Source organism: Theropithecus gelada, chromosome 5, assembly GCF_003255815.1.
Source record: "Theropithecus gelada isolate Dixy chromosome 5, Tgel_1.0, whole genome shotgun sequence".
Lineage (NCBI taxonomy): Eukaryota > Metazoa > Chordata > Mammalia > Primates > Cercopithecidae > Theropithecus > Theropithecus gelada.
In genome coordinates this window covers 24100167-24117621 of record NC_037672.1, presented here as the reverse complement: position 1 = coordinate 24117621, position 17455 = coordinate 24100167, and the positions used below count along the sequence as shown (strand labels likewise).

General features: G+C 42.4%; 1 protein-coding gene and 1 pseudogene across 1 annotated transcript in view; both read right to left on the bottom strand.

Annotated features, from left to right (window-relative positions):
• The window catches only part of PI4K2B (phosphatidylinositol 4-kinase type 2 beta), a 36162-nt gene extending 21852 nt beyond the window's left edge, over positions 1–14310 (bottom strand). The window contains exons 1-4 of the mRNA XM_025386650.1: positions 13860–14310; positions 6237–6391; positions 3424–3624; positions 1697–1828 (exon numbers count right to left, since the gene is read on the bottom strand). Of these exons, the coding sequence (XP_025242435.1) occupies positions 1697–1828; positions 3424–3624; positions 6237–6391; positions 13860–14127 (756 nt within the window). The 5' untranslated portion in view covers positions 14128–14310. The remainder of the gene's footprint in view (positions 1–1696; positions 1829–3423; positions 3625–6236; positions 6392–13859) is intronic.
• On the bottom strand, positions 8066–8160 carry LOC112625660 (annotated as a pseudogene).
• Positions 14311–17455: the final 3145 nt, after the last annotated feature.

The following is a 17455-nucleotide window of genomic DNA, read 5'->3' as shown; positions in this document are numbered from 1 at the left end:
TTAACAGTAAACAGTTTGTTGGAGAAGGAAATACAAATTTAAGTAGTATGTGACAAACAGGTAATAGGTAACCCTAGTTTCCTTCAAAAATACAAACAAATCACCACAAAGAAAATCTGCTTTTTATTCTAACGCTTTATGTTTTTGTTGTTGGCATGAAATTTTAATGATTTCCTAAAGGTGTTCTTCAAAATACTTATAACTAAGAACTAGTAGTCATAAATATGGAAATAATATCCTCCTTTAGGCCTTTTAAAAACTTTCAAACTCCCTGACCACTTTGAGTAAAATTTATCTTAAAAGTTAGGTTAACGATGAATTCCTACTGAAATTCTTTTTATCTAGATAAATGTACAGAAGCAAGAAAATCATAAGCCAAATACATTTCTAAAAAATAAATCTTGGCCGGGCACAGTGGCTCACACCTGTAATCCCAGCACTTTGGGAGGCTGAGGTGGGAGGATCACGAGGTCAGGAGATCGAAACCATCCTGGCTAACACGGTGAAACCCCGTCTCTACTAAAAATACAAAAAATTAGCCAGGCGTGGTGGCAGGCGCCTGTAGTCCCAGCTACTTGGAAGGCTGAGGCAGGAGAATGGCATGAACCTGGTAGGTGGAGCTTGCAGTGAGCCGAGATAGCGCCACTGCACTCCAGCCTAGGTGACAGAGCGAGACTCTGTCTCAAAAAATAAATAAATAAATAAATAAATAAATAAATAAATAAATAAATCTTAAAGCTTTTCCTAGAATGCCTTTCCCATTAACCCTCTCTACCCTTGTTTAGCTGGCTGCTTACCATCCCTCAGGTTTATTTAAAGGTGATAAGAAAAAAGAAAATCTAATGTGTAGTAAGTAAACATAGCTGCTACCATTTACTTAACCTTTACTATGTACCAAGTACTTGACATGAATTTCTTAGTTTTATCCTCACAACAACCTAAGAGGTAGTTTTTATCATTCTCATTTTATGGAAACTGGGGCTTAGAGAGTAAGGAACTTGGCCAGGCACAGTGGCTAACACTTGAAATCCCAGCACTTTGGGAGGCCAAGGTGAGAGGATTGCTTCAGCCCAGGAATTCAAGACCAGCCTAGGCAACATGGTGAGACTCTATCTCTACAAAAAAAAAATTTAAAAATTAGCCAGGCTGGTAGTGTGCACCTGTGGTCCCAGCTACTCAGAAGGCTGAGGCAGGAAGATTATTTGAGCTCACGAGGTTGAGGCTGCAGAAAGCCCTGTTCACAACACTGTACTCCAGATGGGGCAACACAGTGAGACCCTCTATCAAAAAAAAAAAAAAAAAAAGAGAGAGAGAGAGAGAAAGAGAGAGCGAATAAGGAACTTGCCCAAGGTCTCAGAGCAAACTAGCAGAGAGGCTGGGATTAGGTCTGATTCCAGACCTGTGCTTTTACCCATTATTTTATAAGCCTTTCATGCAACCTCTTCCTGGAAACACCTCCCATCCCTCTAAACTGGGTTAGATGTCCATCTATCCTCTAAGAGCTCCCTGAACTTACCATCATCTCAACAGCTTTATATTACACTGAAATTACCTGTTTACTATAAGCTCCTGGAAGATGAAAAATCTGTGCTATAATAATATCCACATCTAACAGCACAATGCGCATTCTAGCTCCTATAGCTCAGGATGTATGTGCCCGATTGCCCTCTAAATAAAGCTTATCAGAGAAACTTACCTTAGGAGGGAGTCCTATCCTATGAAACTTTCTACCCACTTTTGGCACTTTTTGTAAAGCATACTTTTTGCCTCTTGATTTTGCACGGTCAATCGCATTATAGTTAAATGTCTCACTGACAAGCCAAACCACCTAGAAACATACAATATAGAAAAATGGTTAGAATTTGTATTATAGTATCTCTATTCATATACACCATGAAATTCACTCTAATGATGAAAATTAGCAAAGTGTAACTCTGTAATAAAGGCCCTAGATAATCTAAAACAGAAAAGCTAGGGAATTTTGCAAAGCCTTGTTAAATGAATGGCACATATTTCCTTCTGTGAATGGTATAAAAGCCTTTCAGAGGCCTAAAATTTGCCAGTGGTGAAAGTAACAGCATTAAAATGTAGACTTAGGAATAAACATTTTAAGAAAGAAGGCTACAAGTAAAAATTTAGAAAGGATGCCAGGTTAGCTGGGTGCAGTGGCTCACGCCTGTAATCCCAGCACTTTGGGGGTCTGTGGCAGGTAGACTGCTTGAGCTCAGGAGTTTGAGACCAGCCTGGGCAACGTGGAGAAATTCCATCTCTACTAAAAATACAAAAACTGGCTGGGTGTGGTGGTGCACGCCTGTATTACCAGCTACTCAGGAGGCGGAGGTGGGAGGATCACCTGAGCCCAGCAGGACGAGGCTGCAGTGAGCCATGATTGCATCACTACACTCCAGCCTGGGCACGAGACCCTATCTCCAAAAAAAGAAAAGAAAAGAAAGGATGCGGGTGCCAGGCACATGATGGTATGTGCCTGTAGTCCCAGCTACTCAGGAGGCTGAGGTGGGAGGATCACCTGAGCCCAGCAGGACAAGGCTGCAGTGAGCCATGATAAAGAGAAAAGATGTAGGTGCCAGGCACATGATGGTATGTGCCAGTAGTCCCAGCTACTCAGAAGGCTGAGGCAAGAGGACTGCGTGAGCACAGAAATTTAAGGCTAGTCTGGGCAACACAGCAACACTCTGTCTCTTAAAAAAAAAAAAAAAAAAAAAGAAAGAAAGAAAAGAAAAGAAAAGAAAAAAATTTTGTATAAAGGCTGAAAGGACAACAATAGTAGTCTTTAAGCACATTGGCTATCTCTGCCTTCAATAGGATCTCTGGATCCCCTGATATTTTCCTGCCTTCTGAATGCTAGGTCTTTATCCTCTTTTTGTTAGCATTGTCGGATCTCACAGGGACAAGACACATTCCCTCAAATACTTTGTGGATCTACACTAGAATCAATTTACTAGTTACCAGTCACTAATGACTCTTGGACTACTACCAAAAAAGGGGCTCCACTTTAGGTTCTATCATTAGGAATAAATACTGAAATATTCAGATATAAGCAGGTTGTAAATTAAAAGTCCATGGTTAAAAATAAAGTCTGGCTGGCCGGGCGCGGTGGCTCAAGCCTGTAATCCCAGCACTTTGGGAGGCCGAGATGGGCGGATCACGAGGTCAGGAGATCGAGACCATCCTGGCTAACACGGTGAAACCCCGTCTCTACTAAGAAATACAAAAAATAGCCGGGCGAGGTGGCAGCGCCTGTAGTCCCAGCTACTCGGGAGGCTGAGGCAGGAGAATGGCGGGAACCCGGGAGGCGGAGCTTGCAGTGAGCTGAGATCCGGCCACTGCACTCCAGCCCGGGCGACAGAGCGAGACTCCGTCTCAAAAAAAAAAAAAAAAATAAAAAAATAAAGTCTGGCTTACCTTTGTTTTAGGTACGATGCCCAGATGAAGCTTGTTGTCCACAAAATAGGCACCCGCTTCGGAAAGGTACCCCTGATTAGGAATCAGGCAGCCTCGGCCAAAGCAGCAAGGGCAGCAGACCTTATGGACATATTTGGTCCATTTTGGATTGAGTTGACCATAAGGCTCTTCTGATTTGGGTTTAAACACACCAATAATTTTCTATAGCAAAAAGTAAAAATCTTATTAGACTTTTTATATATATAGATAATCATCCATAAAATGCATTCTAATAAATTGTTTTCTACTGCTTCCCACCAAAGATATAGGCACAAATCCTCAAACTATTAAGAGGATTTATAAACCTCAAATATTAAGATATTTAGTTCAAATCACATTTTCGTATTCATTCTCATTCAACAATCTAAAATCAAGACCAGTAGTTTTCAAACTGTGTTCTGACAAACCCTGGGAAGGTGAAGGCAAGGCTCTAAGACCCCATGCCACTTGACCAGATTAACTCTAATTTCACCTGTTTTATATTGCTGGATTTCCAAGTTAAGAAAGAGTTTCACTGGGCCAGGTGTAGTGGCGCACACCTGTAATGCCAGCACTTTGGGAGGCCGAGGCAGGCGGATCACAAGGTCAGGAGATCGAGACCATCCTGGCTAACACTGTGTAACCCCGTCTCTACTAAAAATACAAGAAATTAGCCGGGCGTGGTGGCGGGCACCTGTAGCTGTAGTCCCAGCTACTCAGGAAGCTGAGGCAGAAGAATGGCGTGAACCCGGGAGGTGGAGCTTGCAGTGAGCTGCGATTGTGCCACTGCACTCCAGCCTGGGTGAAAGAGCGAGACTCTGTCACAAAAAAAAAAAAAAGAAAAAAAGAAAAAGAAAAAGAGTTTCACTGATTTTTAAATGTTTGAAAACCACCATTCTAGGTCAAACAATGTTATTATTCAATATCTATTACATATCCACATGACATGTTTGCTGTTTACTTTCCCCACATTAAAGTACATTGTAATAAGCAGGGACTTGGTTTGTTAGGGCTGCATTTCCAGTACTCAGAACAGTACCTGATGCACAGTAGACATCCAAGTATGTGTTAAATTAACGAATCTAATGACAAAAACCACCTCTAAAATACAAAGATGATAAGATACAGTACACATCCATGCTGTCAGATTCTCCTACTTTAATTCTTTTCCAGTTATTTTTTCAGGAACCAACTTAAAGTAAACTCTTGGCCAGGCCCGGTGGTTCACACCTGTAATACCAGCACTTTGGGAGGTGAGCAGATCACTTGAGGTCAGGAGACAAGCTGGCCAACATGGGGAAATCCCATCTCTACTAAAAATACAAAAATTAGCTGGGCATGGTGGCGTGCGCCTGTAATCCCAGCTACTCAGGAGGCTGAGGCAGGATAATCACTTGAACCAGGGAGGTGGAGATTGCAGTGAGCCGAGATTGCACCATTGCACTCCAGCCTGGGCGACAGAGTGAAAATCCATCTTAATAAATAAATTGATTAATTAAATAAAATAAACTCTCTCCTATTAAAAAATCTTTTTTTGCTCATGAATGTCTAAAAGTCTCTATACTCTTATCGTTTGATACAATACATTCATATTCAATTTAGAAGCTTAATTATCCTTAGACAAGAACAAATCTTATTATAAGTATATAATTGCTTTATAACACAATAAATATAATGCAATACAGTCTGAGTCACTAGTAAAAAAGTCAGCAAGATCAAATTAAGAAATCAAGCTTAGAATAAAGATTGAGAGATTGACAGTACCTACAAATACATTTTAATCTCAAAAAAGGGTTATGCTTTAAAATCATTTTAAAAATATAACTTCAATCTGCAAAAAAAGTTGGGGGTAAAATTATAAATGTTATTCCCCCAGAGAAAAGAACTGCTCATTATGCATCATTCAGAAAGCTTTTAGAAAAAAAAACAATGTATTTTTGAAAAATTCTAGACTAAGTGGAGCAAAGTGCCACATCAACTTCTCTTTTCCGGTCTAGAATCATCCTGTGGTTCATTTCACTTTCACATTCCAATACTTTCAAACTTCAGATTGCTGAGCCTCCTTCCCCTGGTAAAATGCCAGAATAGGTATTCACTACCTTTGAAAAAAATCAAGTACTTTGGAAATGACATTAAACAAGTTTTGAAGGTTTAAACTTCCACTGTGTTTGGCTGATAAGGTTACAGACTTCCATAAGATAAGGACTTGTGAATATATATACTCAATAAGGCTACAGCGGAATGTGGGTATTCAATAAATGCTTGAAACCAAGTATAAAATAACAAAATAGCAAACTGTGACTTGAAATGATTAGCTCTGTTTGTAAACACCAGAGTGCTTTAGTAAAAGCAAAAAATTGAGGCCAGGCACAGTGGCTCACACTTGTAATCTCAATATTTCGGGAGCCAAAGCTGAGGTTTGCTTAGGCCTAGAAGTGCAAGACCAGCCAGGACAATATAGGGAGACCCCTGTCTCTACAAATAATTACAAAAATTAGCCCAGTGTGGTGGCATACTCCTGTGGTCCCACCTACTCGGGAGGCTGAGATGGGAGGATTGCCTGAGCCCAGGGGGTCAAGGTTACAGTGAGGTTATGATTGCACCACTGCACTCCAGTCTGGGTGAGAGAGGGGGACCCCGTCTCAAAAAACAAACAAAAACTGACCTTTATTTTGGAAAAGAGGTTACAATCAGACTTAATAGGAAAATATCTTTAGAAACTCACAATGATTTCATATTTAAATTAGTATTTACCAAAGTTTCTATTACATATAATAGGTCTGTGAAATTCTCACCCTCTTAGGATCCTTCACAAAGTAACTTCCACTTGAACCTTGAGAGATCCTTTCTGGAAAAATTCCAACTTCTATTGCTTGCTCTGCTCTCAGTATAATATCTGCAAATTCTGGGTCATCCAAGAATGCATTCATCTCTGAAGTACCAGTAGTTACTGCATTAAGAAGAAATACCAGCTATGAGAATGCTCATGATATGGACCTGCAATATGGATTGGCTTGCTGGTATCAGGACATAAGGTACAGAAAAATGTAATCAAGATTTGTATAGACTGCTCCGATCCTCCTTCCTCTCCACTGCCTAACAACACCCACTTCTCTTCAATTTCCAAATAACATGGGGGCTGGGGCAGGCACAGTGGCTCACGCCTGTAATCCCAGCACTTTGGGAGGCTGAGGCGAGTGGATCACTTGAGGTCAGGAGTTCAAGACCAGACTGGCCAAAGTGGCAAAACCCCGTGTCTACTAAAAATACAAAAAATTAGCCAGTGTGGTGGTGGGCACCTGTAATTCCAGCTACTCGGAAGGCTGAGGCAGGAGAATCCCTTGAATCTGGGAGGTGGAGGTTGCAGTGAGCAGAGACTGAGCCACTGCACTCCAGCCTGGGCAACAAGAGTGAGACACTGTCTAAAAAATAAATAAATAAATAAATAAAAATAATAACATGGGAGGAAGTTCACTGTTCGTTAAAATAATACTAATACCTCTTATTTACTTGAACTTCTGTCCTGCAATGATTTATCCTCCATCCTACTTCATCCTCTAGTTCCCCAATCATACCTCAGATCTTGTCAATACCGGTAACTGCAACCTCACCACACTTTCAATGTTAAGCACCTCCTGTCTTCCCAGTTCAGTCCCTCTGGCACTCCAAGTCCAAATATTCTTCTGCCCTACTAGAACCTACAAAGGACTGCTCCCCCACGTCACTGGAATTCTCTCCCTTCAAGTCCTTGCTTCCCGCCTCCTTGGCCAGCTTAAATTATGCTGGGTCTTCACAGAATCACTCTTTCTTCCTCCCCTCATCATGGTTACCTGCAAAACTCCCAGTCCTGGTAAAACCCAACTGTCTACCAACTCCATGCCTGCACCAGGGCAGCGGAATTAAAGAAATGCACACAAGCCAATTCCTCTCCTCAAATTCCCAACACCTCCTCTTCCATCCTGTCTCTCAGGAGAGGATCTAGCTTCCTATTTCATTAATAAGCAGCAATCACAAAATACCACGCCCAGCCCCCAGCACTGCATTTATCTACCCACTACTTAACTTTGGAATGGCCCAGGTTCCATTCACGGTCCTCTTCTCTTCGTTACCAACACTGATGACTCCCAAATTTCTAATTCAAGTCTGGACTTCTGCCCTAAACTCGACTACTGTATTCAACATCTCCACTTGGATGCTCAATAGACATCTCAAACTTTACCACCCAAAACTTCATTCTTCACCTTTGCCACACCTCCCAAAGGCTTCATCCCTACGTTTCCCATATTGCAGTTGCTGGCACCTCCAAATCTTCCAGTTGCTTAGGCCAAAAACCTTATAATCATCCATGATCTCACATTCTTACCCTCTACATCCAATCAGCAAGTTGTATTGACTCTACCTTAAATAAATACCCAAAATCCAACCACCTCTTGCCATCTCCATTCCTTCCACATGATTCAGGTTACCATTGGCTCTCACCTCGATTATTCTAAGAACCTCCTAACTGGTCTCCCTCTCTCACCTATGCCCACTCTATACCTAACAGAGGAGCTAGGAATCCTTTTTCTTTGTAACTTTTAAGTTCAGGGGTACAAGTGCAGGTTACATAAGTAAACTTCTATCTTGAGGGTTTGTTGTACAGATTATTTCATCACCCAGATATTAAACTGGTAAGAAGACATGCTACACTTGATCTTGGCCAAAAGACCGAGAAGCAATCACCCAGGTATTAAGCTTAGTACCCATTAGTTACTGGTCCTGACTCTCTCCCTCCTCCTACCCTCCACCTTCCGAAAGGCCCTGGTATATGTTGTTCCCCTCTATGTGTCCGTGTGTTCTCATCATTTAGCTCCCATTTATTAGTGAGAACATGTGGTGTTTGGTTTTCTGTTCCTGTGTTAGTTCGCTGAGGATAATAGCCTCCTGCTCCATTCATGTCCTTGCAAAGAACATGATCTCGTTGTTTTTTATGGCTCTTAAAACATACATCATGTCACTCTTTTGGACCAACCAGCCCATTTATTTCCCATCTCACAATAACTCCAAGTCATTATGACCCCCAAGACCCTTATCTAATCTCTAACCTCCACTTTACTTTTCTATTTAGCACTTACCATCTAATCTACTACGTATTTATTTTGGGTGCTCCAAGAAACCAGGGAACTCCAAGACAAGAGAAACTTCAAAACAAGGATTTATTTCACCACTGTATCCCCAGAACTTACAGAACTTATTATGTTCCTGGAACATAATAAGCACTTAATAAACACTTGCTGAATGACCTTGCCCTGACCACACCTAAGGGTTATCACTGGTCCTTTAAAATGCAGAGACTAAAAGTGGAGAATAAAAATAAGAGAACTCATTGTATAACCTTTTTTATTTAGCACAGTTGAAGTATGTATGAAGTAAATATGTATGAAGTATGTAAGTAACTTATCGAGTTTCCATCTCAAACAAATAAATCAAAATGAACTCTCTCTTGAGGATTAGAACTATAAACCTAAACCTGCCCATCTTTACCATATCTTACCCACTAACCAGAATATTTTCTAGAACTAAATAGATGTTCACTGGCCGGGTGCAGTGGCTCACGCCTGTAATCCCAGCATGTTGGGAGACTGAGGCAGGAGGGTCACTTGTGTCCAGGAGTTCAAGACCAGCCTGGGCAACATAGTGAGACCCTATCTCTGTAAAAAAAGGAAAAATTAGCTGGGTACAGTGGCATTTACCTGTAGTCCCAGCTACTTAGGAGGCTAAGGTGGGAGGATCACTTGTGCCCAGGAGTTCAAAGCAGCAGTGAGCCATGATCATGCCACTGCACTCAGCCTGAGTGTCAGAATAAGGCCCTGTCTCAAAAAAAAAAAAAAAGGAAACTTGAGGTGTTCACAAATTTGGTGCACTGAACCCAGCCTCAGGGCTTTTGGCGCTATTCACCCTTCAGGTCTGGAATTGGATGCCACTTTCTCTAAGTCTTCCCTGGCCCCTACATCTAGGGCATGGCTCCATGCCTCAATGCACAGCTTTCCCCATCCAAGCACATATACACAGTCTGTTAGGGCTGTTTGTTTTGACTGTTTCCTCCATTAGGCTATAAAGCTGTGAGACGATAGGGCAGGTTAACAGGCATCCATCTAATACAGGTCACTATTGTTTCCCCAAAGCTTTGATTTCCACTGCACCCAGTAGGCACTCAGAATATTTGATGAATGATGCACGTCTGCAATGGATGGAAAACAATGTATTTTATGCACTGGTTGAGAAATACTCTCCAACACACTGCCACTCACTGTCTTTCAAAAGCTCACTTATGGAAAATGGTCAAAACACATGGAACATCTACTCTGCTAAAACCTTCCTCTAAATTAAACCAGATTATCAGTATATTGAACCTAGATGAGGCAATATAAATAACACCAATAGTTAAAAACTATTTCTGCTGAAATGGGCTTCAGGGAAGTTTTAAGAACTACCTCTATGAAATTAATCACTTTTATCACAGATATTGTTTAGCATACAGCATTCACCAAGAGACTGTGACAGGCTATCCTTTGTCCATTCTGTTTTGGTTCAAATAACCAGTTTATTTTAACTTTATAGACCTCGTGATTGTGTTTCTCTCAAGTTAGCTGATCAGTAATCTTAAAAATCAAATTTATGGGTTGCCTGCATTAAGCATCTGAGGTGCATCTTGTGTACTCTTATTCCAGGCTCCATCTTCTTCTCATCTTTCTTCCTTTTAAATGATTTTCTTATTCTATTCACGTATTTATAAGCCACCATGAATCATTAAATGACTTACAAATTCATTTTCTTTTACTTTGGCAGCTCCTTGTGAATTCCAACACTGTTTTCTAACTGTTAGGCTCTCTAACAGAAGCTAAGTGCGTCTGATTTGTATTAACTGGGACCTTGGAGAAGTCACTTCACTTCTTTGTGCTTTTTGTTTTGTTTTGTTTTTGTTTTTGAGACAGGGTCTTGTTCTGTAACCCAGGCTGGAGTACAGTGGTGGAATTATAGCCCACTGTACTCAGTGTAACCTGAAACTCATGGGCTGAAGCAATCCTCCTGCCTCGGTCTCCTGAGTAGCTTGGACTACAGGTGTGCATCAAAGAGGCCTCCCAAAGTGTTGGGATTACAGGCATAAGCTACCATGTCCAGCCTCTCTCTGTACTTTCTTAAAATGAGAACAAGGCCAGGCATGGTGGCTCACACCTATAATCTCAGTGCTCTGTGAGGCCAAGGCAGGTGGATCACCTGAGGTCAGGAGTTCAAGACCAGCCTGACCAACATGGTGAAACCCCGTTTCTACTAAAAATACAAAATTAGCCAGGCATGGTGGCACGTGCCTATAATCCCAGCTACTTGGGAGGGTGAGGCAAGAGAATCACTTGAACCCGGGAAATGGAGGTTGCAGTGAGCCAAGATCATGCCATTACACTCCAGCCTGGGCGACAAGAGTGAAGCTCTGTCCCCCCACTGCCACCCACTGCCCCCCCCCAAAAAAAAACAGTACTCACATCACAGGGTTGGTTATGAATTAATATATATGAAGCATATAGAAGTATCCCTAGCACATATTAACTGCTATGTAGGCATTAGCTATCATTACTACCCAATTCACTGATTAAAATAACTAGAACAAGGAACGCACTAATCCTTCCACTTTGACACTGATCCAACAACACTATGGTTTATGCTGTTTGTAGATTTTGTTAAATGCCTTGTTAAAGATAACAGACATATGACATTCTTCCACTGGTTAAAGTACATAAACCTCTTGCTTATATGAACAAGAGTTAAGCATCATAAATGATGTTCATATTAATCTAAAGGCAAGAATTTCTTGGAACTAGTGAGGTAGTTTCATGGAAATCAGATGGTAAAGGACAAATGAAGTTAATGGAGTCACTTAAAAAATAACTAAACTTAAAAATCGAGTTAAATTACTCAATCATGAACATTTTAGTCTTTAAAATTTTTTTAAAGTTTTCACAGAAACTATTTTAAAGTCCCACTAAAGGTAAAAACCTCCAAAATAACCAGAGACACAATTATTTTATAACACTTGTGGACCCACGGCAAAATGGAAAAAGGGCAGAACATGAAAAAAGAACTAGGCTTTTTTCTGTTTTATCACTTCCTGGGTGATTTATCACTTCCTGGGTATCTGACTTCAGGCAAACCATTTACCCCTGAAGTCCTACGAGCTACCAGTCATTACCAGTTTATTAATTCTGAATCCTCATAACGAGAATAAGGGTGAATAACAACTAACTTGCTGTGCTGTTGTGAGAATAATTTTTTTTTTTTTTTTTTTGAGACAAAGTCTCACTCTGTCGCCTAGGCTATAGTGCAGTGGAGCCATCTCTGCTCACTGCAACCTCCACCTCTCAGATTCAGCAGCGATTCAACTGCCTCAGCCTCCCGAGTAGCTGGAATTACAAGCGCCCGCCACTAAGCCTGGCTAATTTTTGTATTTTTAGTAGAGGTGGGGTTTCACCATGTTGGCCAGGCTGGTCTCAAACTCCTGACCTCAAATGATCCACCCACCTAGGCCTTCCAAAGTGCTGGGATTACAGGCGCGAGCCATGGCACCCGGCAGAGAATAAAAATTTTTTATTTACTTATTTATTTATTTATGTTTTGAGACAGAGTCTTGCTCTGTCTCAAGACAGAGCCAGGCTGGAGTGCAGTGGAGAATAAAATACTTTTTAAAAAAGATCTTAGCAAATTGTAAGCTGTGATATAGGTAAGATACTACCTTTAAAAAAGGTAGGAATTCTAAGAATCTATTTGCATTCTAACACTATATCCTCACTTTGACCTTTTGTTGTTGTTGATTTATTTTTAATAGAGATGGGGATCTCGCTATGCTGCCCAGGTGGGTCTTGAACTTCCAGCCTCAAGCTATTCTCCTGCCTAGATCTCCCAAAATGCTGGGATGGGATTACAGGACTGCCATCTCGTTGGCCTCTTGCTTTGATTTTTTTCTAGCCTTAATACTGTTTGTTTATAAAATACCTCACTTTCACAGAATAAGTGCATTTTGAAGGCTTTAGGCTCTTTTAAAAATCCAGGTACACAAGGTAGCTTACACAAGGTAAGGGGCGGAAAAAGGCAAGCTAGCTATTTTACAGATTAAATTCTAAGTAATATATGCCCAAATTGCCAATGTAGCTAGGCGAATGCAGGCCCGTTTGTGATCTGGTTCAAGCTTCATGTTATTTGGTTAAACGACAATGCATCCATCAGCAAACATTATAACGGGAGCAGACTTTGGTTAAAGCTTAAACCATCAGACAAACGGCTCCCCTTGGGCTTCTCTGATTTATTTACTCTAGAATATGCCTGAATGTAACTTCCAGCTAGAACTTGAATGACCGATTCTATCCAAAATTCTTTAAACTGTAGAGGACACATTAGTGTACCACTAACAGTACATTTAAAATCTAACAACTCCAAAAAAACTAAGCAGTGTTAAAGAAACTTCCATTTTCTGTGTCTTTTAAGCTGTCATGTGTGAAGCAATAAACCAACGGGGTGCACAACATCTCATTTAATCCATCCTCACAACCAACCAGCAGGGAGGTGTTACTATCGCCTTTTTACAAACAAATCTGTCTCACCTCTAGCTGAGAGTCTTACAAGTCTGCTATTTCCATCACATTAGTCTAACTCCACTCAACACGCCAGAAAAATCTCACTTTATTAACAAATATCCAGGCCTGCACAGCATACCTAAATTTAACTAACGTTCAACATCGTTTCAATTGCCCTGTTTCACCTGAGGGTATCAGTCCACTTAATAGCGAAAAGAGGTTTTTCGTTTCGTTTTCTTACGTATTAGAAGTAAATCAAGAAAGAGAAACTAAACTGTAAGAGGGCAGGAACAGACTTTCAACTGCTTTTTGCCCCCTGTGGCTAACGTCACAATAACAACATTTAATGGAAAAAGGTTTTGAAACGTGCCCCAGTGGCAACTGGATATTCTGGTTGTCCATCTCTCTCCTGTCATCCACTTCGCAAATTCACCACTCCGGGAACTTTCCTGAGAGTTCAAGGTTCTTAATTCAAAGTCAAGTCCAAACTTGAGCAAGGACTGACGTCATTTTACAGCGTTAACCTCTCCCCAGTGTCTGATTCTAGAAGTTTACACTCACTTTGCGGGGAGGTCTAAAGAATCGGTTTAATGACAGCCACTGGCCTTAGGAGAGCAAGTTCCCGGAGACAGAGCGAGCAGGCGAAGCGCACGCGGTGCGTCTGCGGCTGGCCCCGGTCCGAACTTGGGAGCCGCTGCCCAGCGATCGGGTAAAGCCCGTCCACCTCGGCTAGCGCGCGCGGGAGACAGGACAGAGCCAGGCGACAAGGGCAGCCGCCTGGAGGGACGTGGGGAGTGGGGCAGGGCCGGGTCGCACCTGAAACCGCGGGGCGGCTCCGGTCCAGGTCGGCGGGCGAACTCCGGGAGAACCCCACGTTCCCGGGCGGGAGCGGCAGCTCCTCGTCGCCGGCCGCGCCCTCCTCCCCGGCGGCGTCCAGCAGCCTCACGGCGCTGCCTGGGGCGCCTCTCCGCGGGTGGGCCCAGGCGATCCGCGATAGCAGCGGCTCCCGCTCCCCATCCTCCTCCTCCTCCGGGCTCCCGCTGTCCGCGGACGCCAGCCGGTCGGGGTCGGAGGGATCCTCCATGGACTCCCTCTGCTCCCTCCGCGCTGAGACCAGATCAGAGCAGCCAGGTGCCCAAGACTGGGCTCTGCATGGCGGGGAACGGGAGCAACCGGGTAGAACGGACGCCACCTCACCAGCGCACGGGCCCGCTTGGCGCCCGCCCAGCGGTTGCCCCGCCCCGCCGCCGGCCGCGCCCCGCTTCGCGCCTCCGCCGGGCGCCTCCCCCGGGCACCTCCCCCGCGCCTGCGCAGAAGGGCCATGGCGCGCGGCGGCGGCGGCGGCGGCCGTGGGAGTGAACAGAGGGCGGGGCTTTTGAGTGAACGGAGGGCGGGGCCGCCACCTGCCTCCGTGAGTGCGGAGAGAAGCTGGGCACAGCTCGCTTTACTCCCAGTGGAGGGCGGGAAGCTGAGTAGTTTCCAAAGAGGTTCCCTCTTGCAACCAAAATCGGCCCCTCCGCGACAGAATTCTCTCTTAGAGTTTACCATAATCTATAACAATAGATTTAATTGTACGACATTTCTTTCCTCCACTGGACGTCCAGGAGGGTTTGTATGTTCTTTTTTTTTTTCTTACTAATCTAGGTAGAAATTTATCAATTTTTAAATCTTTTCAGAATATCATGTTTTGGTTCCATTGATTTTCTGTTTTCTAGTCCATTGCCTTATTTTGCTCTTTATTCCTCACTTGAAGTTTGATTTCCTCCTCTTTTTCTAGTTACTTAGAGTAGAAGATTATTGATTCTAAATCTATCTGCTTTTCCAATGCAAGGATTTAAGGCTATAAATTGCCCTCTAAGCACTGCTTTAGCTGCATTCTCCGTTTTTTGTTGTTGTTGTTGTTGTTGAGACGGTCTCGCTGTGTTATCCAGGCTGGAGTGCAGTGACACAATCATAGCTCACTGCAGCCTCAACCTCCTGAACTCAAAGGATCCTCCCACCTTTAAACTGTAGAAGACACAGTAGCTGGAACTGCAGGTGTGCATGATCACACCCTGTTAATTTTTAAATTTAAATTTTTTGTAGAGATGGGGTCTCACTGTTGCCCAGGTTGGTCTTGAGCTCCTGGTCTCAAGTAGTTGTCCTGCATCCCAAAATTCTGGGATTACAAGCATAAGCCACCTTGCCTGGCCTGCTACTGTGCTTTCATTTTCCTTCAGCAGAAAATAGTTTTTAACTTCCTTTATGATTTCCTCTTTGACCCTGTAAAGGAAAATAAAAACCTCAGAACCATCCCCCACCCCCAACTTGTTATGTCAGAGGGAGATTTAAGCCTGGAGACTGAAGTCACCCAGCACTACAATCCTTTTCCCAAATGGATAGCGGTTACTTCCCATCATTGTATTAAAACTTTATACGTTAGCCAGACCCTCCTCAAAATGCAAAACAAGCCTTATGTATCTCAGTCTCAGGATGACTGTCCTCAACAAATTAATAATAGTGAATTCTTTACCGGCCATTAAACCTTTCAAGATGTATATCCTTCCATAAAACAAGGACATGTCAATTGTATAACTTTAAGTCTGCAACCTAAATCAAACGGGTACAATTAAAGTCTGTTAAATTTCACGTGGATGATTTCAATTACAAGTTTATCTTCCCAGATGCAGAACAAGGATAAGATCAATCATTCCTTCACCTGAGATATCTGCATAATTAACTTCCTTTACTCCATTTTCTTTGAATGTTCACCTTAAGCATAGCATAGAGTTACTGGGCACTACTTAAAGTCTAGCAAAAATGTAACCATTTGCCTCACCACCTACAACCCTCTTCCTTGATGCCTTCTCCACTTTAAAGAAAGAATAGCTGGAATTACAGGTGCCTGCCACCATACCTGGCTAATTTTTGTATTTTTTAGTAGAGATAGGGTTTCACCACATTGGCCAGGCTGGTCTCGAACTCCTGACCTCAGGTGATCCACCCACCTCAGCCTCCCAAAGTGCTGGGATTACAGGTGTGAGGTACTGCACCCGGCCTGTAGCTGCCTTTTAATTGCAGTTTTGGGTCCATTTACATTTAATGTAATAATGATGTGGTTGAATTTAGATCTATTATTTTGCAATTTGTGTCTTATTTGCTTTAACCTTTTCGGTTCCTCTGTTCCTCCTTTCCTGCTTTCATTTGGATTAATTCAATAATTCCGATTATTTCATTTTCATTCCATCATTGGCTTTCTGTTATACTTCTTTTTTTTTTTTTTTTTTTTTTTTTTTTCGTTTTTTGAGATGGAGTTTCACTCTTGTAGCCCAGGTTGGAGTGCAGTGGCGAGATCTTGACTCACTGCAACCTCCGCCTCCTGGGTGCAAGCTATTCTCCTTGCCTCAGCCTTCTGAGTAACTGGGACTACAGGCATGTGCCACCATGCCCGGCTAATTTTTGTATTTTTAGTAGAGACAGGGTTTCACCATGTTGGCTAAGATGTTCTTGATCTCCTGACCTTGTGATCCACCGGCCTTGGCCTCCCAAAGTTCTAGGATTACAAGCATGAGCCACCACGCCCAGCCTCTGTTATACTTCTTTACATTAATTTTCAGTGCTTACACTGGGGTTTTCAATATGCATCCTTAAAATATCTCAATGTACTAAGAGCCGATATTGTACTATTTGACATAAGCGGTAAGAACTTAGCAAAAGTGTCATCCCATTTATGCCCCATCCTTTATGTTATTGCTGTCATGTATACTAGGCCTATATATTTAAATACAGTGAATAATTTTTGCCTTAATTGCTTTTTTAGAGAAATTACCCACATAGTTACAACTTCCGGTATTCTTCCTTCCCTTTTGTAGATCAGAGTTTCTATCTAGTATCATTTCCCTTTCCTCTGAAGAATTAAAAACAAATTCTTGTCATGCAGATTTGCTAGTTAATATGGCTTGGCTATGTCTCCACCCAAATCTCATCTTCAATTCCCACTATAATCCCAGCCCTTTGGGAGGCCAAGGCCAGAGGATTGCTGGAAGCCAAGAGTTTTAAAGACCAGCCTGGGCAACATAGTGAGACCCCATCTCTACAAAAAAACCCAAAATTTAAAAATTAGCTGGGCATGGTGTCACATACCTGTAGTCCTAGCTTATGGAGAGACTGAGGTGGGAGGCTTGAGCCCAGGAGTTAGAGGTTACAGTTAACTATGATCATGCCACTGCACCCCAGCCTGGGCAAGAGTGAGACCCTGTCTCTAGAAGAAAAAAAAAAGGTTAATTGGAAAAGCCAAGTTTCATTATCAAATCCATCAGCCAAAGAAGACTGTTTCCAATTCACATAAACATGTTAAAATATATTATTGTATCAACATCTCGGTTTTAAATTCTAAGGATCTACCACCTTCAGTATGCCTTACTGATACTTTC